Source organism: Monodelphis domestica, chromosome 5, assembly GCF_027887165.1.
Source record: "Monodelphis domestica isolate mMonDom1 chromosome 5, mMonDom1.pri, whole genome shotgun sequence".
In the NCBI taxonomy this organism is placed as follows: Eukaryota; Metazoa; Chordata; class Mammalia; order Didelphimorphia; family Didelphidae; genus Monodelphis; species Monodelphis domestica.
Genome location: NC_077231.1, coordinates 227,901,484 through 227,926,934, shown reverse-complemented (window position 1 = coordinate 227,926,934; position 25,451 = coordinate 227,901,484). Strand labels below are relative to the sequence as shown.

The following is a 25,451-nucleotide window of genomic DNA, read 5'->3' as shown; positions in this document are numbered from 1 at the left end:
TGTGCTCAGGCCGGACTGGGGAGGAGGGGGTGTAGGGGAGACCATTAATCTGCGGTGACAGGCCGGGCAGGCAGCTGGGGGGAAGGGAGAGGGCTGCAGGAGCATCTGCAGCAAGAGCAGCTCAGCCGGAGAGCTGGGGCCTGGGTGGGGGGGTGGATAGAGGGAGGGGGTGGCTGTCAGGGCACATGGGGGCGGGAGGGGGCGGGTGTGAGGGGGAGCCCAGCATAGCAGGGGGGAGGGGGGGGAGACTGAGGGAGGGGAGGAGGAGCTGGAGCAGAGGCTCCATCTGCTGCTGTTGGGCGGGCAGCGGGCGGAGTGCAGAGCCCTGGCAGCTGAGCCGGCACTGGGGGGCTGGGGCTCGGCGGGCACCGGATGGCATGAGCGGGGCTGACCACTGTTGCCTGTGCCTGCTGCCAGGGTGAGCCAGCTGTGGGGGACAAAGCCCAGATCCCCCTTTCCCCCACTGGATCCATGCCAGAGACAGCTCTTGGAGCCTGCCTGCTAGCCCCTGGTGCCCATCCCTTGCTGCCCCTCGCCCCACCTGACCCAGGGGTTTGTGAGGCACCATAGGGGGGCAGGCTCAGGCCTCTGGACTGGTGGGCTGGGGAGGGGGGTGTAGAGCCCACCATGTCCACAGCCAGGAAGTTGAGTGGGGCAGGGGCAGAGGCCGGGGCTCTACTGCCCAGGCCCCGGAATGCCCGGGTGCGGCGTGCTGTGCGCATCTCCAGCCTCGTGGCCCAGGAGGTAGGTGACCCACACCTCTCCCTTCCCCTCCACTGATGGGCACCGAGGCAGAGCATTAGGGCTGCATGGGGCCAAAGTGGGACAAGAGCAGGGAGCCCAGTGAGGGTCCCAGGGAAAAGGAGAATGGTGCTGGGAAAAGAGGATGATGTGAGGGGATGGAGATAATAGGATGGCCTGGAGGACCGATAGTTTGATCCTTCTCTCTTCACTGTCCTTTGGCAGGGGTTGAAGGGTATTCCCCAAGACATTCAATTCAAGGAGTTCCCTTATACAGTCCATCTTTCCTCTGCCCCATTAGGACCGTCGATCTCCCAAGATGGGAGGGGGGTACGACGGACCCATGTGCCTGGCACAGGCTTACTTCTCTCTGCCTTGAGATCCTAACTGGCAATAGAGTTGAAATCTACTGTATGAAGGACCTCTGTGCTCCTCCCCACGAAGCCATTGCTTTCTTACTTTGTCTTCTGAGTTGTGTATCTCGGCAGAGTTTCTGACTGAGGTGTCTTCTGGCCCTTGAGGTCTACAGACTTCAGAGGTGGGAGGATATGTGAGCCAGAGAGATGGAAAAAGAAAGTTATCAAGAGATGGAGCCAGATTCTAAGTAGCACCTCTGACGGCCCAGATACTGCCCCTCCAGGGAGAGTGAGAGGAACAGCCCAGGACTGGAGCCCATCCTTGGCCTTAAATGGGGAGGGCCTGATCCCAGATGCCTCCTTTGGTTTCCTTCTTCCCTTAGCCTCAGGGAGGTTTGAGCAATCTCCTGTGTCAGGGTCTCTTTCAGCTTTAGAGCAGAATGTATATCATTGGAATAGAGGATGAAGTATACATGGGACAGTGTCATAGGGGAATCTAGTGCTAGGGAAATGACTGAGGGAGAATTGGGAAGGTTGGAGGATGAGTCCTATATATGGAGGGGCAGGAAGGGTAGTAATAGAGTCTCTTGGTGGATTAGGCCCAGGGCGTCTTCTCTAGCCATCCTGGGATAGCAGCAATGACCACTGATCACCTCTGGCCAGGGTAGGCTCTTGGTGACTCATTGCTCAGCTATCTGACCCTTTAGGGATATCCAAGAGGTCTGACAGGAGCTTATGGGTCACTATAGGGAGGGGTAAATGACCTTGCCTTTCTCATACTCCTCAGGCTAGGTGGGGTTAGAGTGGATGGGATGGAGAGATCCAAGACTGAATTGAAGCCTATCCAGGTCTGAACCCCAGCTAGCTTTGCACATGGCCTCAGGCTAGAGGTGCAAGATTAGATTTGGTTTGCTTCAGAATCAGACATGGATCCTTCTATATCAGTCTGCAGTAGAAATCCCCAGAGTGTTCTGGGATCCCCAGGGATGTTGAGTGGTGGAGATCTGTGGCCTCTTGACCATGCCCCGAGTCCCCAGTCTGTCTGTTTCATTAATGTGTGTGTGTGTGTCTGTGTGTGTGTGTGTCTGTGTATGTGTGTTCTTTTCTCCACCATCCCAGAGCACCATGCGCTGAAGTCTGGTTATGGAAGCAGGGAGCTCTGGTGGGAAGAGCCTGGTGCTGGGAGCCAGGTGATCTGGAGTCTATTCTCTGATCTGCTGTTACCTAACACAAAGACCTTAAGCAAGCTGCCTGAGAGCTGGGCTCCAGCAGGTCAGGGTAGATCCAAGGTTCTTAACCTTTTTTGGTGTGTAATGGGTATTATTTGGCAGCTCGGTGAAGCCTGTGGATCTCTCAGAATCAGGTTATTAAATGCAAAAATACCATCCATAGATACCATGGAAAGTACACTAAAATACAAGGCAAACTTCCCTTACTGAAATTCAGTTATCAAAATGTCTTGTTTTAAAAAAAACCAAGTTCATGTATTTATGTAGAAACCCTTGAGCTAAAGGAAGCCTCTTCCAGCTCTAAATATTTCATGGTGCTGAGATTATTAAAGGATGGTAGCAAGCCAGGAAGAGCTGGGATGGGTGATAATGGTAAATATCAAGTGGCATTTGGGGGCTCATGTATTGCTTTTCATTGCATCCTGCCATACTGTCTTTAGGACACTTGAGTGAGGGAGGGGAAACAGATGACCCTGTGCTCATTTGACAGATGTGAGAAGTCTTAGGAAAGTGAAATGAATTGCTCAAATTGCCTTCTCATATGTGAAGGTGATGGATATTAGCCTTAAACCCAGGTTTTTTGGTCCAGGGTTCTTTCTAACCCAGCTGGCTGTCTACTGAGTGTGCTTATGTGAGTGTATGTTTATATTATGGCGGCAGGGGTGAGAGTAATGGACGAGCTGGTGGGAATGGCGATGACTGCAAGGTTGTAATTAAGGGCCTTTGTGAATGAAATTAAGGAAGAGAGGCCAAGGCTTTTCATGAGACCCAGAGGGTTGTGTCCTACAGTATCTGTGGTGGGAGACCCAGAAAGTCAATCATAGGAATTTCAGTCTAGGTGCCTATTCTGACCCCCTTGCTTTCTTCATTGTTTGCTGTAGGGAACTTGACCAATTCTCCCTTATTCTATAAATCAGGCATCTTACTCTTTTTGTGAGTATCATAGACCCTTTTGGCATTCTGGGGAAGCCTGCAGACTCTTCACAATGATGTTTTTAATGCATAACATTAAAAAAATAGTATTTTAAAGAAAACCAAAGGTTAATGAAAATAAAAGCATAATTTTTTCCCCCTCATTCAAGTGCACAAAATCCATCAGTGGACTCCTTGGAGGTGTGTAGATCCCAGGTTAAGAAGCCTATTATAACACTTTTGTCATCTGATTGCCTTTAGACCCCATTTCACTGAGAACTTTTCTCTTTTGAATATCCTAGTCCTCTGACTTTGTGGCTTGGAGAGGGCCAGGGTGGTTGAAAGTATGAAGTCGGAATGCCAAATGGGACAATCCCTATCTCTGGGTCAGTGCTTGGATATTTTGAGTCCTCATCTGTATTCCCAGGACATTGTCTGGCATTCCCAGGGACTCTGACATCTCTTCTCTCATATCCTCTAAATAATCTGTCCTCTTCCCTTTCCCTCCTTTCCCCCCAAGGGGAGCCTGGTTTAGGCTAATAGCTGCTCCTCCAGCTGGTTTCTTTAGGCTACTGGGAATATGGAAAAGTGATATTTAGTTAAATGGAGGAGGCTGGGAACTCTGGATACTGGAAAGACCAAAGCCTGTCTCCCCAGATACATAGGTCCACCTTTTTTCTTCTAATTTGGAGAGGTTTTAGGAGGCTAGTGAATGTGGGAAAGGGATAGCTTTCTGTGCCACAATGTACCTTAGCTACTCCTTCATCTTCCTGCCACCACCTATGACTAGAGAAACGGAGGAACAAGGGGATGAGAACTGAGATAGACAAAAAATTTTGTGGCTTGAAGGTAAACAGGGCACTCATGTCAGAGTCTCAGGGTGATGAAATCTCAGATGAATCCAATGCTGGGAACATGACAGTATGATAGAGAGAGAACTAGGGGAGATGTGTGGGAAGTAGAAGATGAGGCACCAGTTTCCTAGTTTTGCACAAACCCCAGGAAGATGAAGGAGAAGGATGCTCTTAGTCTTTTGGTATGCAGACTGAGTATCAGGGGTCATTGCCACAACTAGGTGGGATTTTACCTCTTCTTTTTCAGTGGCTGTCCTAGGATTTATTACCCATCTCTTACTTTTCCTTCCTCACCTTGCCTTTCCCTCTGCTATATATATGAACTGTTCTTTGAATCTCCTCCCTTAAGGCACATAGATGTGTATGATTATGTGTGTGTGTGTGTGTGTGTGTGTGTGTGTGTGTTTATTCCCCTGGATGGAAGACATATGATGATTGACTCTATTTCCTGTGCCAGGGGACAGGAGCTATGCCCGAATACTCTGCTTGTGTGTATATAGGGTTAATGACTATAATTGTTTACCTTCAGTTTCTCTGGGTTGGGGATAGTCTGTGTTTGCGGCTTCACTTTCTTGGGTTAGCAGAGGGAGCTGGGGTACTTAGATTCCTAGTATTAGGGGGACCTAGCAGATCACAGCAGTATCTGACACAGGTCCCCAATTTTGGGATCCTACAAAATTGGACCTAATAGGATCCAGGCTTGTATTATGGTGCTAGGGCGTATGTTACTCTAGACACATAATACAACAAAACTAGAGTTTTTTAAATGCATGCATTGAGAATGTAGTCTCAGGGGTTACTTTTGTAAATATTAAAATTAATATCCAATAACTCAAGTATTATATTTATTAAAATAAAAACAAACTAGAGTGAAACCTGCCTAACTTGACCACGAGGAAGAAGAGAGACCCAGAGAGGTGGAGCCTCAGAACTCATACAAATGTGACCACGAAAAGTGGTGGAGAGATTAAAAGGAATTTTGGGAAATACTAAGGGACTTCTGGGGGGATGAATTCCAAAGGTTCAAAATCTCCATTTATACACTTTATAGTCAGAGATAGCTTGGCATAGTGGAAAGATCATTGTATTTGCAATCAGACGATCTGGGTGAGAATTCTGGTTTTGGCTTTGATCCCTTTTCTCTTCTTAGCCTAGCTATTTCCCCTTGTTGAGTCTCAGTTTTCTCATCTGTAAAATGATAGATTTATACTAGATAGTCTCTTCCACATTCATATCATAGAAGCCTATGACTTTGTGACCTGTAGCCCTTGTGTCATTCCTGGGAGCAGTAGTTCCTGGGATACACTACACTGAATGATGGGAGCTATAGTTTTCATAATATATGACATTCAAAGAGTTTTGTTATACCTTCTGACCTTCCTGCCCAGCTGGCGTTTTCCCACTTCTACCGAATCTCTTCATTTGATATTCATCTCCGGCAGTCTTGTCCCTTGGGACTTCTGCCTCTGGGGCTCTGCTCCATCAGCCCCACATCCCTCTCTTTGCTGACCCTCTCCCAGGTCCTGTCCCTGGGTGCAGATGTACTGCCTGAGTACAAGCTGCAGGCGCCAAGGATTCACCGCTGGACCATTTTGCACTACAGTCCTTTCAAGGCTGTGTGGGACTGGCTCATCCTCCTGCTGGTCATCTACACAGCTGTCTTCACACCATACTCAGCCGCCTTCCTGCTGAGCGAGGAAACCCCACCAGCCCCGGACTGTGGCTATGCCTGTCAGCCTTTGGCAGTGGTTGACCTCATTGTGGACATCATGTTCATTGTGGACATCCTCATCAACTTCAGAACCACCTATGTCAACGCCAATGAGGAGGTGGTCAGTCACCCTGGTCGAATTGCTGTCCATTACTTCAAGGGCTGGTTCCTCATCGACATGGTGGCAGCCATCCCCTTTGACCTACTCATCTTTGGCTCCGGCTCTGAGGAGGTGGGGACAGGGAGAGTGGGAAGGGAGGGAGGGAGAGGGAGAAAAGGATGAGAGAAGTGGGAGGCATGAATGGAGAGGAAGAGAGGGAGAAAGGGATGAAGTGAGGGATGGAGGGGAAGGAGAGAAGAATAAAGAGAAATGAAATGGTAAGATAAAGATGACTATAAGGAAATAGAAATAGGATGATGAAGAGAGGGAGAGAAAGAGAGAAGGAAGAAGGAAAAATGGAAAGAGGAGATGAAAAGAGCAATGGAAAGAGGGAGAGAACAAAGAGAAGAACTGAGGGAGTAGAAGGAGAAATGAATGGAGGAAGAGGAGGAAAAGATGGAAAGGAGAGATGAAAGGATAAAGGAAATTGAAAGGAGAAGGATGGAGAAGCAGGAAAGATGAGTAATGGATGGAGGAAAGGAGGAAAGAGAGATGGAGGGAGAGAGGGATGAAGAGTTGGAGGGACAAGGGTAAGGCCTGGAGGATGGGAAAAAGCAGAATGAAATCAAAAGGCTGTGGGGTCTATTTTCTGGATAGTGGTTAAGAATTCTAGGATGGTTTCCCCTTAGGACCTTGGTGCCTTGATCGGTCCATAGCACCTCACCCTTTTAGCCAATCCTGGTTTTGCCCCATTTTAGGGTGTTTTCTTCCCTTCCCTTTCCCTGGGGCTTCATTCTTATCATGCTTCCCCTTCCCCCTGGGATTCTGGAGCTAACCCTACCTTCCCCCTGGCCCTGTGCCTCGCAGCTGATCGGGCTGCTGAAGACAGCGAGACTTCTGCGGCTGGTGCGAGTGGCAAGGAAGCTGGATCGCTACTCAGAGTATGGGGCTGCTGTGCTATTCCTGCTCATGTGCACCTTCGCCCTCATCGCACACTGGCTGGCCTGCATCTGGTATGCCATCGGCAACATGGAACAGCCACTTAAGGACTCTCGAATTGGCTGGCTACACAACCTGGGCGAACAGATTGGCAAGCCTTATAATGGCAGTGGCTCAGGGGGCCCTTCCATCAAGGACAAGTATGTTACTGCCCTCTACTTCACCTTCAGCAGTCTAACCAGTGTGGGTTTTGGCAATGTCTCCCCCAACACCAATTCTGAGAAGATCTTCTCCATATGTGTCATGCTAATTGGCTGTGAGTGCCAGCTTTGGGGGTGGGTGGGAAGAGGGGTTAATGGGAGGAAGGAAGCTTGAGGGGTCCACAAATAGACAATGGGGTTGGGGCTGAGCAGTGGGGAGATGGGTAGGGAAGAGGGGCAGGTGAATAGAGGTTTTTTTCATTTCTTTCTCTTAAAATCCTTACCTTCCATCTTAGAATCAATACTATATGTTGGTTCCAAAGCAGAAGAGTGGTAGGCAATGGGGGTTAAGTGACTTGCCCAGGGTCACACAGCTAGGAAGTGTCTGAGGCCAGATTCTAACCTAGGACCTCCTGTCTCTATGCCTGGCTCTCAATCCACTGAACCATTTAACTGCTCTCTAGAGGGTTTTTTTTTTTAAGAAGATGGGCTTTGAAGTAAGAGAGGATGGTTTAGGTATAGAGATAGGAAACTTCTGGGAGTTAGAGGGCCAATTGGACTTTGGACGACTTTGGGAGGGCAGAAAAACTGGTTTAGTTGCAAAGGAGAAGGGCTAGAGCCCCTAGAGGGGCTTGGCATTTAGGCTCAGGTGTTTTTGTGGAGGGAGAGAGAGTCAGAGAGATAGAGACAGAGAGAGAGCACTCTAACTAGAGGGTTCCCACAAGCAAAAGAAGTTTCCTTGTTAGCTGATGCTTTTGCCCCTCTGTCCCCCAGCTCTGATGTATGCCAGCATCTTTGGCAATGTGTCAGCCATCATACAACGACTGTACTCAGGCACTGCCCGATACCACACCCAGATGCTTCGAGTTCGTGAGTTCATCCGCTTCCATCAGATCCCCAACCCCCTGCGACAGCGCCTGGAGGAGTATTTCCAACATGCATGGTCCTATACCAATGGCATTGACATGAATGCGGTGAGGAGGACAGGGGAGATACCATGGCTTATGGGATATGGAGGTCTGGAGATATCAAGAATGAGAAGGATATGGGTCAGAATCAGACAGCTGAAATGTAGAGAACAGAAGTAGAGAAGCAGGAGAGATGTTTAGAGAGATCTTAAACTAGAAAGATGGAGGTTAGAAGAGATACAAGAGGTAAGGGATACCAGGATATGGAGGACCTAGTGGCTTGATACCCTTCATTCTACCTAGTGCATCATCAATATGGCTAAGGAGGGAGAAGAATGGAGGATAGGGAGAGAGAAATTCACTCAACATTTATTAAATGCCTTCTATGTGCCAGGCATCATGGTAGTCAATTGTAATGCAAAGAGGAAAATGAAATAGTCTTTGACTTTAAGTAGCTTAAATTCCATAGGGATTCCACTTTGGTTATTAGCAAAGATATAGGTAGAAACTCTTAGTATTCTGAGCTCTGACCTCTTGTCTTCTCATCCATAGGGTTCCCTTGCAGCCCTTCCCAACCCTAAGCCTTGGACAAGGTCCATGGGTGGTGGTCCTTAGCAACTCTGAAAGAGCATGGCAAAAACAAAGGTCCTTATGCTCTATTTTCAGCTCATGTCAACTCACAGAGAAGGAATGTGACCCTTTCCCTTTGCTCATAGCCTCCAATAATTGCTAGCTCATCCCAAGATGAACCTGGTTTTCCCTCTAGTTTTCTTTCCTCCATATTCAGGCCTTTGACCTCTGACTCTCTCTTACTCCTTTTCCAGTTCTATGGCCTCAGAGATCTTGATCTTTTTCTTCTTGCCTCATCCTCCAATTCTAGCCCAATAGATTGTAACTTAGGAGCCTGTGAGATTTTCAACCTGGTGTTTTCCTTGTTCTTAGCTTGGTGGGAATTCTAGCCTTGTTGGGTTCTTGGGTGTATCCCACCATGCTTAGGCTTTTCCTTTTCCAAGGGAATCCTTTCTTCACAGATGGAATTCTATGTCGTCATTGACTTGAACTCATGGGTGCCAGTAGTACAGAATCTTGGAAGGGGAGGTCAGTGGTAGGACATCATTGGGGCTAGATTATTCTTAAAGGGATATTGGTTATTTTAGCTGGCATCCTGTCAGTTAGGCACTTTCTCAGGCTGTACCATGGATTGGGGAAAGAGATTCTTGGATGTTGGCCTCAGCTTGTGTTAGGGAGGTTGACTATCCAAAAGAGGGAGGGGAAGGAGAGTGACAAGAGAGGAAGGGAACATGCAGACCATCACCTTACACCATAAACTATAATCAGCTCAAGATAGATATGTGGCCTAAATATAAAAGGTCACACCATTAGAAAATTAGAAGGGAACAAGATGAGATCCTTTCACAATTATAACTGGTAGGAAAATTCTTAACTGAATGAGGGTTAGAGGAGATTACCAAAGATAAAGTAGATAATTTCCATTACGTGAAACAGAAAATTTTTTTAATGAATAAAACCAGTGCAGCTAGGGTAGGAAGAGAAGTTGATTGGGAAAGAACTACTTTGCATCAAGAGTCTGTTAGCTCAGAAATATAGGGAGTTCATCTAAACAGATAAGACTGAGAGGAAGGTAGCTGAACTTGAATGGGACCCCATAGCTGGCCCTAGGTACTTGAAGAGATGTCATGCGGGAGACTTGTTCTGCTTGGCTCCAGAGGCAGAAATAGTGAGCAAAAGGTACCAAGAGGCAGATTCTGACTAAGTCAAACTTGTCAATGATTAGAGCAGTCCAAAAGCCTCCAAGGTTCCTTCTAGCTCTCGCTCTGTGATCTGGTGAGACATGTACCAGGCTGCCTCAGGAGAGAGTGGGTTCCCTATCCCTGGAGGTCTTCAGGTAGTGGCTTGAGACCCATTTTTCAGAGATGTTCAGGGGAGATTCCTCTTGAGGTTCAGGCTGAAGTGATGGCCCTTGATTCTATGAAGGCAATGCTGGATTAGAAGAATAGGAGCTGGGGGCTGGGTAGGGCTAACCTGGGGAATGGGGAAAGAGCCTCTCTGTTGGGCAGTGCCCTGGCTAAGGTACCTGTCTCTACTCCCTACCCTGTCGCTGTCTCCCTTCCCTCCCCCGTCCTGGCCCCAGGTGCTGAAGGGCTTCCCTGAGTGTCTCCAGGCTGACATTTGCCTGCACCTGAACCGTTCCTTGCTACAGCACTGTAAACCCTTCCGAGGGGCCACCAAGGGCTGCCTGCGGGCACTGGCAATGAAATTCAAGACCACTCATGCGCCCCCTGGGGACACACTCGTACATGCTGGAGACCTGCTTACAGCCCTCTACTTCATTTCTCGAGGCTCCATTGAGATCCTACGTGGTGATGTGGTTGTGGCCATCCTGGGTATGGGCCTGGAGGGTGGGTTCAGTGGGGAAATGTATGGGGAAAGAAGATGATAGGGTGAGGGGGGGAGGAATCTCATCCTCAGCACCAAGGGTGAGCATCAAAGAATGGGTTTGGGAAGCCAAGAAGTCAAGCTGGTCTTGATTCCTGGGGCTTTGATCCATCATGGAGAATGATTCCCATTGGTGAACTCCAGCATCACGCCAGGCCAAGCTCAAAGGGTCTCTGCCCCAGCCAGAGCATCATGGGGTTGGCTTCTGTGCACAGACTTGTTCTGATTCTCCTCGCTCCCTTTGACTAGTATGTTAGTATTTGACCCACTGGGTGGTAAGTAGAAGTTAGAAGCCTCTTGAGGGTACAGATGACCCAAGGTTTTGAACTTCTTTGGGGATTAGGCTACAGAGACCATTTCAAAGACACAGCTGTCAGGAATTAAAACTGATGCCTAGCATCAAAAAAGACCTGAAACTCATACCTAACCCTATCTTCCCTCCAACCATCAAGGCTTGGATGTGTCTTATCTTCAAGTTCCCACTCTGACACCTTAGTAGTTGAGTGATTTTGAGCAATTATTATCACAACTCACTTTTTCATAGGATCATAGCATTAGAGCTAGAATGGACCTCAGAGGTCAGCGAGCCCAAGTCCCCTTGTCTAACAGACAAGGGAAAGCTGAGGTCAAGAATGGTGAAATGATTTGCTCAATGTCACACAGCTAGTCAGTGTTTAAAAAATGAAATTGAACTTAGATTTTCCTGACTCCAAGCCTAGTGTTCTGTCCACTATTCCATGCTAATTCCTACTCTTCAGGGTTTACAGAATACTTTCTTCACAGTCCTATGAGGTTATATCATCTCTGTTTTATTAATGAGCAAACTAATGCACAAAAGAGCTTAAGTGATTTGTTCAACAGCGACACAGCTAATATGGGTAAGAGCTGGGATATGGACTGAAATCCTCTAATTACAAGACTGGTGCTCCTTTTGCCATACAGCACTCGTGAGCTCTTTGGGCCTGTTTCCTCTATGTTTAATGAGTTTTAATTTTAAGGTCCTTCCAGCTCTGACTTTGTGGGGCTTCTTTGTTCCTATAAACTTGATTTCACTTAGAGGGACAATATAATTGGTCCTTGGACCCGTGTTTTAAGGATGGCCTTGATAGAAGTGGAAAGGACAGAAAGGCAGGGGATTGTGATGGGGGAGGCTTCAGTGTGGTTAGCTTAGCTAGAGCCTAGAGAAGTCAAGGAGATGAGCTCTTTTTACATGGAGGACACTTTGAATGGCCATACTTTGCTTCTTGGCCCTGGCAGCTGAGAACTGAGCCTGAAGTATGAACAGTTCAACCTCTCCTGATGACTGGAGGGACAACTTAGAGCACAGGCAATAGCAACTGACTTGACAATTGTGAAAGGATCTCAATATACATGTACATATATGTGTATATATATGTACACACATACCTATGTATATAAAATTGAATACAATTATGTAAAAAGATGATAAGAATGAAAGAATTATTAGAGCACATTATAAATAGGTCAGAAGTCCCCAAAACTAAAAAAAAAAAATTAAACCCTTACCTTCCTTCTTAGAATCAGTACTTTGTATTGGTTCCAAGGCAGAAGAGTGGTAAGGGCTAGGCAATGGGGGCTAAGTGACTCGCCCAGGGTCACACAGATGGGAAATGTCCAAGGCCAGATTTGAATCTAGGACCTCCTATCTCTGGGCCTGACTCTCAATCCACTGAGACACCCAGCTGCCCCCAGAATAAGCAATTTTTTGAGCAAAAGTAAAATCTGATGACATATATGCTGCCACTGGATTTGTTGAATGTAACCAAAAGTGATGTAGCTCCAGATGGAACTTATGAAATGAAGATGATCCAAGAGCAGAATCAAAAGGCCCCCTCATAGGTAACATCCACATGAACTAAGTCGATTGACAAAGAACTATTAAACAAATGAATGAGTTATGAGGATTTCTTTGGCAGTTCAGGACCAGGTCTTTGCCGCCAGAAACTACAAAGGGTTATCATTAAGAAGTCTAGGCAGGTGGTAGCTAAGTGGTTCAGTGGATTGAGAGCCAGCCTAGAAATGTATGTCCCTGGGCAAGTCTCTTAACTTGTCTTGCCTGGCCCTTACCTCTCTTCTGTCTTGGAATTGACACACAGTATTGATTCTAAGATGGCAAGAAAGGGTTAAAAAAAGTCTAGGCAGCTAAGTGATGCAATGGTTAGAGAGCTTTGAACTTGAAGCCAGAAAGATTTAAGCTCAAATCCTGTCTCAAATAACCTACTAGCTGTGTAATGCTGGGCAAATTACTTCATCTGTCTTTCTCTGTTCCTCAGTTGTAAAATGGATAGACTAATAACTCCTACCCTCCTAGGATCATTGTGAAAGTCAAATGGGATAATATGTAAAGCATTTCACAAACATTAAAGCCTATAGAAATACTAGCAATTATTATTAGTTAACATTAGAATTAATGGTCAGTGTAGATTATACATAGAAATGGTAGATAGCCATACATCACTATACAAGATAAAACTTGATTACCTCCTGAATTCCTAAGTAAGACATGACTTGTAGGCTAGAATTCCCCATCAAAACTGACTCTGTTGTGGACAGACAACAGTGAATACCTCAAAATGTCCTGGGGAACTCAGCCAATATACATACTGTATCATTATGACAAAGCGAACTGTTGCCCATGAATACCCAGAGATACAGTTGCTCGTAAAAACTCAAGAACAACATTTTAATAGATGTTGCCAGCCCAAATATTCATAATCCCCACATTACATGCAATGGAAAGCTTTTAAAATATAAGGACCTGGCCAAGAAGATCAAACTAATATAAAAGCAGGGTGAGGTATAAATTTCCCTTGATATCCTGCTTGCAACTGGAGTTGCACTGAGACTGTTTTCAGGGAATCCACAGAGGATAAGCTCACATCCTAAACACTCTTATTCCACTACAGAAAGCAATTATTTCAGCCACACATGCAATAAAACATTAAAGATAGAAGAAAATGGAGTAGAATAGTGACTTCTCAGGATTGTTTTTGTCTGAACATCAGTGAAAAAGATGATGATGACAATAATAATAGTAACATACATTTGAAAGGTGTTTTTACTTATATTATCTGATTTGATTCTCATAACCACCCTAATGAAGGAGGTAAAGTAGGGATTATTAGGCAGCTAAGTGGTACTATAGCTCAGGACTTAGAATCAGGAAGATCTGAGTTCAAATCCTGCCTCAGGCACTTAAAGCTATGTGTCCTTGGACAAGTCACCTGACTCTTATGTGCCTCAATTTCCTCATATGTAAAATGGGGATAATAAGGGCATTTATATCACTGTTGTTGTGAGGGGTCAATGAGATAATATCAAATATCTACAAACCTTTGATGATTATATACAAATGCTAAGTACTATTATAATTTTTATATGTTTATATTATACATATATGAATTATATATTTATGAGTTTGAGAGAGTCAATTAGTAAGTGGCAGAGCCAGGACTTGAATGCAAACCTCCAAGCTCAATATTCTTTCCAATATATATACCATACTCTATTCTCTGCCTATGGAGGCACTTTCTTTTTTCTGGGGAAAAGCCAACAACATGAACATGTGTACATGTATAATGTGCTGCCAGTGGGATTTGAGGACTAGAATGGTGCTGGGGTGTTGTTAGCTAGATGGCAGGCATTGGCCAGAAATTATTGTGGAAGGATCATGCTTGCTTCCCTGGAGTGGTCGGTGTGGGTAGTGGTGGAGCAGGCTTAATGAATTCCAGGCTGATGATACTCTCCTTTCCTCTCCTAGGGAAGAATGACATCTTCGGAGAGCCCCTAAACTTGTATGCACGACCAGGCAAATCCAATGGAGATGTCCGGGCTCTCACTTATTGTGATCTGCACAAGATCCAGCGGGATGACCTTCTTGAGGTCCTGGACATGTATCCTGAGTTCTCTGATCATTTCTGGTCCAGCTTGGAGATTACCTTCAACCTACGTGATGTAAGTGATCTGCACCCAGAGCCACATTATGAGCCGACTCTAGCCTGGCTTCTTGACCTCTCCCCAAGCCTTGACCTTGGTCACCAAGACATATGAGAATAAGGATGCCACCTTGAATTTGTATGGTTCCTTATTTATGGTTTCCATAGCAATTCCATCTCGTCTGGTAATAACACTTAGGAAGCAGGTAGGGCAGGTGTTATTTGTTCCTGTTTTACAGCTAAGGGAACTGAGGCAAAGTCATATAGTTACCAAGTAGTGGAGCTGGAATTCAGACTGGGTCTTCTAGTTCCTAGTTGGGAATACCTGAGTCCTAGTCTTTGACCACTGTTTCATTGGTTAACATTAGGTCATACCCTTGACTTCTTTGGATCTTTGTTTCCTTAACTCTGAAACAGAATGATAATTGCTCTTGTGCTCATTTCTCACAGAGACATTATCAGATAAGATATTGATTAAAAAAGCCTTTGGAGAATTAGAAGAGATTGTATAGTTCCTCTTAACTGTTATTGCAACTAGGATTCTGGCTCTGATGTCCACTCTGGTTTAGAGGTCACTTATAATAACAATAACAATAATAATAATAATAATAATAGTTGGTATATTTAGATAGTGTTTTAAGGTTTGCAAAGCACCGCGAATATCTTCTCTTAGCTGACCCTCACAACCTTGTGAGGTAGGTAATAATATCATTCCCATTTTACAGATGAGGAAACCAAGGCTAGGAGAGGTTAAGTAACTTGCTTAGGATCAGAGAGCTCACAGGTGTCTTGAGGCAGGATTTCAACTCAAGTCTTCCTGAATCTTAAGTCAGATACTCTTCTCCACCATAACACCTAGCTACTTTCTTCTCAAAAACTCCAAATCCTCTCACCCTAGAACATCTCTTCTTCCTTGTTTCCTTGGATGGCCCCTTAGCTCCTTCCTTCTTGGCTCTGTCAGGTTTTCTTACGAGACCCAGAGAGGCCTGAGCATGAGAGCATTTGCTCATGACTGGCTCCTTCTACCCTCCTCCTGTGCCTCCATCTCCCTCTAGAAAGACCAATTTCTGGGGATGAGGGTAGGAGAGGGAGGAGAGAAGGGCCTGACCTGGCTCTTCATTCCAGACCAATATGATCCCTGGTTCTCCGGGCAGCACTGAACTAGATGGTGGCTTCAACCGGCTGCGCAGACGCAAGTTGTCCTTCCGCCGCCGAACGGACAAGGGTGAGTGATGAGTGGGTGGGGGCCCACAGGGTTAGAAGGAAGTAGGGGGTCTCTATGCTAGGACTTTGGGAGACCAAGAATCAGGTGCTTTGGCTGGGTCTAGCAAGGCTAGCCTCCTCACTGTCCCAGACCCCTGTCACAAGCACTCCTGCCTTTTCACTGTTGCTCATTATTCTCCTTGCCTGGAATGGCTCTCTCTGCCCATCTAAAGGCATCCTCCAGGGTCTGTCTGCTAGTTCAAGGCCTGCCTCTACTGACCTCTCCTGAATTCCCCCTCTAGTTCATACTGATCTCTGCTGATCTCTTCCTTTAGCCCACACTTAGTCCTACTGATCTCTGAGTCCTGCAGCTCTTAGAGTCTGTACTACACAATTAACATTTAATTATATGCTGTCTGATATTATTCACTGTGGTTTTTATGTGTGTGAGTCCTGTCTTCCCGACTAGATTGTAAGCTCCCTGAGGGCAGGGACTGTGTCTTGTACTCCTTCTGTATCCCCAACGGGGCTGGATGCATAGTAGGTGCTAATTCTCTGGAATGGAACTAGGAGAGAATGGGGGAGGTAGGGCTGAGGGGGTTTGAGAGTGCTGGGTCTCAGTATTTGAGGCAGAGGAGCAGGATAAAGGGGTGCTGGGTTCTGGAGGGCCACATCAAGTTCACTTGTCTTTATTGAGCGCCTACTATGTGCCCAGCCCTGTGCTAGGCTATGCTGTGGGGGATACAAGAGGAGAAGCCATGGGCCCTGGCCTCCAGGAGCTTACACTCTAGTTGGGGACCCAAGACTCCCACACAGGGAACAACAGCGAATGATTGCAAGACAATGCATGGTCAAGTGCTAGATTGTGTGACAAGCAGACTGTAAGTGCTGTAGGTAGATGGTGGGGGGTGAGGTGGGCTAAGGGTGCCAAAGAGGTCGGGAGGGGGAGGGTTGAGGGGCCCAGGAAGCTTGGATCTAGTCCTACTCCTTCCCAGACTCCAGACCCTTGCTTTTTAACTCCTCCTTCCATGCCCCCTAGGCTCACCCTTCTGCCCCAGAATGCATGGTCCTCTATCTTCCCTTCTCTTCAGTTGCTCCTGTTCTCTGTTTACCACAGATGCAGAGCAGTCAGGAGAGGGGTCGGTGGTGGGGCTGGGCCGAGAAGGGATGGGAGCTGGCAGCCGAGCGCGGTCTGGGGGACCATGGGATGAGAGTCCATCCAGTGGCGCCTCTAGTCCAGAGAGCAGTGAGGAAGATGAGACTCCAGGTCCTGGCTCCAGTCCACTCCGTCTGGTGCCCTTCCCCAGCCCCCAGCCTCCTAGGGACCTGCTAAGTGGGGAACCCATGGCTGAGGAGGCTGAGAAGGGCAGTGACACCTGTAATCCCTTGTCAGGTATGGGGTTCTAGTGGGAAGGGACTGGAGTGGGTCACTCGCTTGGTTTCTGTCCTCTATCCTACTCTTTGCTCCTTGTCGTCTCCATTTGGCTTCAGGTGCCTTCTCAGGGGTATCCAACATCTTTAGTTTCTGGGGGGACAGTCGGAGCCACCAGTACCAGGAACTGCCAAGATGTCCAACCCCAACCCCTACTACCGGGCTCCTCAACATCCCATTGGCCAGCCCTGGCCGACGACCACGAGGTGATGTAGATAGCAGACTTGATGCCCTACAGAGACAGCTAAACAGGTATTGTCATCCCTCCTCTGTGACCCCACTCTGGGCCAGAAACAGCACCCCTGTCCTGTCCTTAGCCAGGAGCACCCGCTATCTCCATCCCCATCCCCTTCACCCGTGCTAGCATCTCTCAGCCTCCCCTGTGCCTTCCTGTTCAGCAGGTCATGGGGCTGCATGTCATGTGTGCTGGGATTTGTTAGAATTTGGGGGCACAGTATAAGTGGGACTCTAAGTGGAGCTTTTGAAGATCTGCATGTTGTGATAACAATACCTGTTCCAACATATAGGAAATGCTTTCCTCATTGCCTATGCCTTTATTTCTGTACATGTTTCTCTAGGTAGCTGTATGCATGTACCTATCTTTCACAGGAGGAAGGGCTTGGTCTTTCTAGAGATGGGAATTAGAATTCTAAAAATGTGCTAAGGGGGTTTGCATTGGGGGATGTGAATGTGGATCAGCCTCTCTGTGTGTATGTGTTTGTGGGGGTGTATGTACATGAGTCCCCTTTCGGGGAATGAATAGGGTGGGGGTCCTGGTCAAAGTGAGACTGACCCTCTGCAGGTGGATCTGTACAGAGATCCAGCACACTACTGAGTTGAAGAGTGTCCTTTTGGGTGAGCTTGGTCCTCAGGCAGCTCCATCAACCAGCCTATCCCCAGGAGCTGGGTACCCTGACTCTCTGAAACGGGGCCTTTGCACCTGTTCACTACCGCTCCCCACATTCCATTCACTGAAGTGTTGAAGCAACCCCCTCCTTCCATGTTGTCCATTTTTCCATTCTTCCCATCAACCCCATAGGCTGGAGACACGCCTCAGCACTGACATGGCAGCTGTCTTGCAGCTGCTACAGAGACAGATGACGTTGGTCCCCCCAGCCTACAGCACCGTGACACCCCCTGCACCTGGTCTCTCCTCCGGCTCCCCTTTGTTGCCTGTCAGCCCCATCCCCACTCTCACCCTTAACTCGCTTTCTCAGGTAAGTTGCAACAGGTTGTCCCCACTTTGACTCTGCCTAATGCCTCTCCCCAAGTCTGGTAGCCACCCTCCCTCCCTTTTAGCTCAGCAATTTCTTTGATTGATTATCAAATTCTGGTTGCTAACCTCCAACTGTTTTGAGTCCTAAGGGCATCCTCTCCTCACTTCTCCCTACTCCCCCCATCTTTTTTCTTTTTGAGGTTGCATAGCCCATGGGAAAATGTAGGACTTGGATTTGAAGCCTTTGGGGTTGTCTCTCAGCTCTGCTCCTTACTGCCTCTGCAGCCTTTGCCAAATCACTTAACCTCTCTGGGCCCCAGTTTCTTCATCTGCCATGGAGACAAGAAAGCCTCTAAGGTCTCTTCCAGCTTCCAATCTATAATATAGGACCCTACAATCTTCCCTGTCCCTTGCCCCTCAACCAAATGTACACCTACTGAATACATTGGCCCCAAGGCTTAGCAACCCCACTAACCTCCTGGGCAGGATGAGCGACAGCTGTGGGGGCTCTTAGCTGAGAGGGATTTAGGTGAAAGAAGGCAGAAAGGAGAAAAAAGGGGGGATTGTTTCTACTTGTAACTGAAAAATTTTAATAAAAAAAAAAGAAAAAAGGGAGGGAGTAGGTGAGTGAGAGGAGAGGAAAGGGGCTGGAGGAGAGACGGGGAGGCTAAAAGCTGGAGCTTTTAGAACAGCTGATTGAAATTCCGAAAACCAATCGAACACTTGAGCAACTGGTTTGACTGATTTGTTGTTTTGTTACTGAGTGAAACGGACCAGTTCAGGAGTTTGATTGTTCATGTGTTCATTCACTCGCTCATTCATTCAGATTGGTTCTTGGCTTAGTGTGAAGGAACCAGCCAAAGAAAAGAGAACTGGCACCAGTGGTTATCTTTAGGCCATTGGCTGCCCTGGCTTAGCTCATAATCCCCCCACATGTTGTCCAATGTCACATATTCCTTATTGCTCTCCTTTTGACCACCCGAGGAGGAGGTTGGATTAGTCTAATGGAAAATTGTTCTTTACAAAATCATGCTGGTTTTTACTTCATACTGTGATCCCCTCTGAGGCATTCGATGCCTCCTAAGCCTGCTTTGATTTGCTCCGGCAGGGGCACTTGAGGCTAAGATGAAGTGGCTAACTGACAAGGCAACTGTCTTCCCTTCCTCCATTGGATGATAGAGCTCTAAATTCTCCGATCTCCAGCCTTCAGGTGCCCCAGCACCATTCTTGAGCTCCTCAGGAGGGGTGGCTTGTCCCTGGCCCGTCCCAGTGCATTCGGAGGCAGCCTTTGTCCATTTCCTCTTCTCCTTCCTCCCCTCCCAGCTGGCACTCACTTCTTCCCTTTCCATATGCTGCCTGCTCCTGTTTGCCGACACCAGAGCCCACATCAGCAAATGTGACAGTCTCCACTCTTGGCCTCCCCCGCAGAGATCTCACCAACAAACCTGTCAGCATACACAAAATGCTCCTTCTCCTCCTCTCCCTGGTTCTTTTCAGCCCCTCTGATAGCCCAGTGGGCCATGAAGGCTGGGGTCCATTTCTAGACTCTCTGAATGGTCTCCTGCACAGAGAAAGGCGTGTGCTCCTCACTTCGGTGTTTGAGCCCTGTTTGGAGGCTGGTGAGTGTCTCCTCACCCTGGTCTAGGATCAGCTGTAGCCACAAATCAGCCATTCCATTCTCAGAGCATCCTTCCTCCAAGAACTTGGGGGAGGTAGTGTGCTCAGTCTCCAGAAGCTTAGGTACCATATTTCTTTTAGTTATTCTCCTGGGCACATAGATGTTGTTTCTAGTTATTTACTACAACAACCACCCCCCCCCCATGTATATTGTGTCCTTTTGGGTTAAAAACCTAGTTGGGATGTAGCTAAGATTGTGCATAATTTAGTGACTTTTTGCCCCGAGGCTTGTGGTTCTGAACTCTCCTTTTCTTTTCTTAAACTATTCTGACTCTTTCTAGTCCTGGAGGGTAGAAAAAAAAAAAACTCCTTAGGACACCCCAGACTGTCCAGGCTTTTCCCCAGAGGCATCTCAGCTAACTGCTTCCTGACCATCTTGAAATTTTCATTCATCTTTCGGCTGCCTATTGGTACCCATTCAGGGATACCCATCCTCCTGATAGCTCCCCCTTTGGTCTTCTTCTCCTCTGACTCCCCTCTTTGTCTTCTAGTCCTGTACTTGGTTCTCCTGACTTCCATTTCACTGACCCCCCCCTTTCCCTTCCTTTCTCTCAACCTTCCTTTCCCCCATTCCCTTTTCTGTTTCTTCCTCTCTGTTCCTTGACTCTTCTCTGTTCCTCTTAAATCTCCCTGGTATCTGATCTTCTAGGTTCCTCTGACTCCTCTTCCTGTGTCCCATCTCTTTCTTTGTTCTCTGCAGGTTTCCCAGTTCCTGGCGTGTGAGGAGCTCCTTCCAGGGGCTTCAGAGCTCTCCCATGATGGCCCAGCCCGACGCCTCTCCCTTCCTGGGCAGCTGGGGGTCCTGACCTCCCAGCCCCTGCACAGACATGGCTCAGACCCGGGCAGTTAGTGGGGCAGCCAGGTGGACATGTGGCTCAGCCCAGGCCCCTGTGGCCCTGCACAACCCTGGGCCCTCTCCCCTATACAGTCTTCCCTCCCCTGGAGAGGAGACTGGGGAATGGTCAGAAGTGGGGGGATTAGAGGGGAGCAATGGGGTCACTTTCCTTTTCCCCAGAGCTCGGGATATTCTCCTTCCACCAGGTTCCCCTTGTCCCACCTCCCCCCCCAACCCCCAGGGAGAGGGTTGGAGCCCCAGGGCCAGGTTGTGGCACCTCTTGGGGGCATTGGACTGTGGGTCTCTAGTCCTTCCCCCCTCCCCCCGGCTGCCCTGGGGGCATTAGCTGGTCTAACTGCCCGGGAGGGACATGGCCCTGGGGCCTCAGGCACCTCAAGGACTCTACTGCTATTTACTGCTCTTATTGTTAAGGATAATAATTAAGGATCATTATGAATCATTAATGAAGATGCTGATGAATATGAATAATAAATAATTATCCTGAGGAGAAAGCAGTGATGTTGCAGGGGTTTAGGTCTGCATGTATAGCAGGACTTTGTAACCTGGAGGTTAGGTCCTAAATCTTGCTGCCTGGGCCAGCATCCTGCCTATGTTCACTTGGTTCCAGGGGGGCTGAGGCAACACTTGGTCTCCTCGTGGTATATACCTCTGGCAGATGTTTATGATCCCTAATAGTGGCCCCCTGCTTTCCCTGGGTGGATTGGGTGGAAGACTTTCAGTGCCGAGAGAAGGATGCTAATGAAACTAAGGTCTTGGGCATTCCAATCCCTTTAGTCAGCTAATTCCATTCTGGTCTGTGGCCACCAACTGACCCTGACCCTAGCTAGGCAGTGCTTGCTAGGCTGGGCCTAAGCCCCAGCCAGGGATGCAGTCTGACTGTTCATATGCTGTCCCATAATCCTGGTCACTCTCAACCACGTCTGCTGCTCCATTCCTAACTTGGCCAGAGAATCGCTCCAAATCCAGCCGGTGTTTGACCCCTAACTGGGGCCAAGTGACTCTTCATTTCTACCACACAGTGACTTCTAATTCCAACCATAGATTTACCTCCTGACCCAACCACTGGCTAACTCACTAATCCTACTTACAGTCATACCCTGCCTACTCCTGGCTGATTCCAAATGGATGTCCTGATCAACCTCTAATCCCTGCCAGGTACTAACTCTTAAGCCTGACCACTGGCTGACCTAATTCTGCCAATAGATACAGAGAAAAACCTTAATCCTGACTATTTACTGGTGCCTGACCCTGGCCAGAAAATGATTCCGAAGTTCTAGACACTTGGATGACCTTAATCCCATCCATCTCCCTCACAGATTCTTTCCCTTGGTAATTGAAGGGACTGTGGTGTTGTCCATCTATACCATTGGATAAACAACTCATCGGATCATTAATTTAGAGCTGGAAGGGGATCTCAGTGACTGCCAAGTCCAACTGCACCTCCCACTTTCCTTTCACAGAGAAGGAAAGAGACCTTTGAGGGTAAATGCCCAAGGGAGTCCACAGGTACTAAGTAGCAGGGTCAGTATTTGAACTGAAGTTCTTTGCAGAATCAGCAACTCTTTCTACTCCACCACGTGAATTGTATGTTTTACTGAGAATGTTGCTGAAAACTTTGCTCTCTCCAGATGTGGACAAATGACAGTAGTGATTAGGGAGCTCCTGTCCAGTTCATTGGCTGTCCCCTCTGCTGGCACTAGTAGGGCCAGAATATTTCTTCCCATTATACTTTCAATCAATCAGCCACATTTATTAAGCACTGCCTATATGCTAGGGGTTGTGCTAAGTACTGAGGCTGCAAAAAGAGGCAAAAGATGCCTCTGCCCTCAGGGAGCTAAGAATCTAATGGAGAAGACTACATGCAAATGTAAACAAAGTATGCTCTCTATAGGATAAATAGGAAATTATTAATTGAAGGAAGGCACTAGAATTAAGAGAGGTTAGAAAAGAACTCCTGTAAAAGATGGGATTTTAGTGGGGATTTAAAGGAGGTCAAAGGAATCAGTAGGTAGGTCCTAGCATGAGGCAGAGAGTGTGGAGGGGAATCTGAAACTGAGGGCAGAGGACTTGGGATCACATCTTGCCTCTGTCATTAACTAGTGGTGTGATCTTGGGCATGCCACTTTATTTTCATTTTCTGTAAAATGTCTTCCACTGGGTCCCTTCCAGCTTTAGATCTATGATCCTTCAGCTGCTTGGTTTATGGGAACCTGAAAGCACCTTCCTTGGTACAGGGGCAAGATGACCTGAATTGATTGTTCTTACTGTCTCTAAGCTCCACATGGTCTCCTGATGGAGGAGTCCAATAATTAGGAAAATGAGCTTCACTGGTAGCATGAGCTTTTAGGGTTCAGAACCTGGGAAGAGGCTCAACTGTCAGAGGGAGCCAGTACTTGGGTGTTTGGCTCTACTCTCTGGCCCTGGCTTAGCTGAAAGAGTTGGAGAGGAAATTCATACTCTTCAAATGTTAGTATTTGAAGGGACCTTAGAAGTCTTTTAGACCATCTTGCTCATAATGCAGAAGAGGAAACCAAGAACCAGGGAGGGCAAATGACTTTGGATGAGACAGATATCATAGCAATGGCAGGGCTAAGAGCAGAACCTAGATTATCTGATTCCCAGGCTAGCGTTCTTTCCATGAGTACGCAAATTCTCTTCATTCTGTTTAAGGAGGCTTGGCCCCTATGTTCTTCTGGCAGCATTTTCCCAAGGAAATGTCAGAGGGCTGGATAGAGGCACTCAGCTTCTGAGTACCTCTGTCTTCTGGAAGTAGAGGCTGCTTTCCCAAATTGACATAATGACAGAAAAAGTGAGAAACAAAGGGATAGTTAGAACAAGACAGCCACAGACAGAGACTGGGTGTGTATGTGGTGCCTCTCTTAGGTAATTTCCCCATATCTCACCTTAGGAGGACTTTTGGCTACTTAAGGCACATAAAAGACAGGGGCATAGATTTAGAGCTGGAAGGAATGAATCTTAGGGGTCATCTAGTACATTTTATAGATGAGAAGATTAAGGTCTGGAATGGCTAACTAACTACTCATTTAGCACAACAAGGAGTTGAAGTGTACCATATTTGAACTGAGTTAAATTTCCAAATTCTGGTTTAGTTTCATCCAGGAACCAATGTCATGCCTCTTTAGCCACTCCTACCCCACTAAGAGGGTAACTGATCACCCTGTTCTTTCTCTGTCCAAAATATTTGTGCTGCAAACAAAATAAAAAAAATATCGAGGGCTAGGAATATGGAGGTATGTATGGCATGGCCAAGGTTCAAGATTTTTAATCAATCAACATTAGTTAAGCACTTATTAAATATTAGGTGTGCTAAGTGCTGGAGATACAAATACAAAAAGAAAGACAGTCCCTGCCCTTAATGAGCTTACAATCTAATTGGAGAAGACAACACACAAAAGGAAGCTAAAAAGGGATGGTGAAGGGGAAAGTACTCAGGAGGAGAAATGAGATGTTTTGAACTGAATTTCATCCTCAAATGGAGGCTTTGGAGTTCTTGGCTCCACCCCCTATTCAGAAGGAGCAGGGGTGGTAATGAATACCAAGATGGACAGAATTTTGCAGAATGAAGGGGTTTCCCCAATAATGAGTTTTCTGGGACATGGAGGAAAAGGTAGAGAGATTCTAGATTCCACACTGTCAGGGGCAGCTAGGTGGTTCAGTGCACAGTGTCAGACAGAGTCAAGAGGACTCCAGTTCAAATCTGACCTCAGACACTAGCTATGTGACCCTGAGCAAGTCACTTAACCTCAATTGCCTAGGCCTTATCACTGTTATGCCTTGGGACTGATACTTGTAGGATTCTAAGACAGAAGGGAAGGATTAAAAAAATAGTACAGTCTGATGAGAAATGCAGAGAACATGGCATATCTGCTCTCTGCATCTCAGTTTCTTCATTTAATTTAACAAAATGTTTAAAGGTCCAAGACCCTTAAGGATACAAAGATAAAGCAAGATAGTTCCTGCCCTCAGGAAATTTACAATATAAGAAGAGGTTTGGATTAGGTTATCTCCAAGGTCCATTCCCCTGTGACATTCTTTTAAGTCTAGATATAGACTGGTATAGTGACTGGTAGAGGCAAAGAGGTGGGTGGGTGGGGAAACTGTTTTAATTCTGTTTCTGTTATTTACTGCTCTCCGGTGTGACTTAACCACCTCTTATTTACCTGGGGGTTATCAGAGTTAGGAAGAGTTTCAGAATTGTTAATAACTCACCAATTTGTAGGACAATCTTATCCATTAACCATCTCTCAACTTGACCATCTGGACCAGTGATAGCTGGTTGATCTGCTGTCACATCACCATGGACATGGTGGACCTCTTTGGCAACCTGGTGGAACCTATGGACCACTTCTCAGAATAATGCTTTTAAATGAAATAAAATACATAGGATTACAAAGAAAACCAATTGTATTGAAATACAGGTACCTAAATATTTTTTAAAATGTTCATAGATCACAGGTTAAGAATCTCTGTAAGGCAATTGCTTAGTAACTGGAAAACACTATGGAAATGGAACTTGTTATAAATGATAATGTATCCCTGTTCTTATTTCTTCTCTGAAGTCCTCAGAGTTAAAGGTGGCCTGAGTTCCTGATGATTATGCCAGGAGAGCACAAGCCCTGGCAAATCCTGGAATGGCTTGAAGTTTGATCTCAATGATGTCTGGCATCTGAGGACAGGCAGGAA

The 25,451-nt window shown here is 46.9% G+C and overlaps 1 protein-coding gene across 6 annotated transcripts in view; it reads left to right on the top strand.

Annotated features, from left to right (window-relative positions):
* The window catches only part of KCNH2 (potassium voltage-gated channel subfamily H member 2), a 56,730-nt gene extending 35,492 nt beyond the window's left edge, over positions 1–21,238 (top strand). For 4 of the 6 annotated variants that reach the window (XM_007504613.3, XM_001371325.4, XM_007504612.3 and 1 more), the window contains 10 exons: positions 5,613–6,035; positions 6,771–7,158; positions 7,817–8,016; positions 10,103–10,355; positions 14,189–14,382; positions 15,489–15,588; positions 16,684–16,959; positions 17,058–17,250; positions 18,038–18,215; positions 20,592–21,238. In XM_007504613.3, the coding sequence (XP_007504675.1) occupies positions 5,613–6,035; positions 6,771–7,158; positions 7,817–8,016; positions 10,103–10,355; positions 14,189–14,382; positions 15,489–15,588; positions 16,684–16,959; positions 17,058–17,250; positions 18,038–18,215; positions 20,592–20,741 (2,355 nt within the window). In that variant the 3' untranslated portion in view covers positions 20,742–21,238. Of the gene's footprint in view, positions 1–333; positions 745–5,612; positions 6,036–6,770; positions 7,159–7,816; positions 8,017–10,102; positions 10,356–14,188; positions 14,383–15,488; positions 15,589–16,281; positions 16,448–16,683; positions 16,960–17,057; positions 17,251–18,037; positions 18,216–20,591 lie in introns of those variants that run through there. The other 2 variants (XM_007504616.3, XR_473193.3) reach the window with 2 other exon arrangements.
* The last annotated feature ends 4,213 nt before the right edge of the window (positions 21,239–25,451 follow it).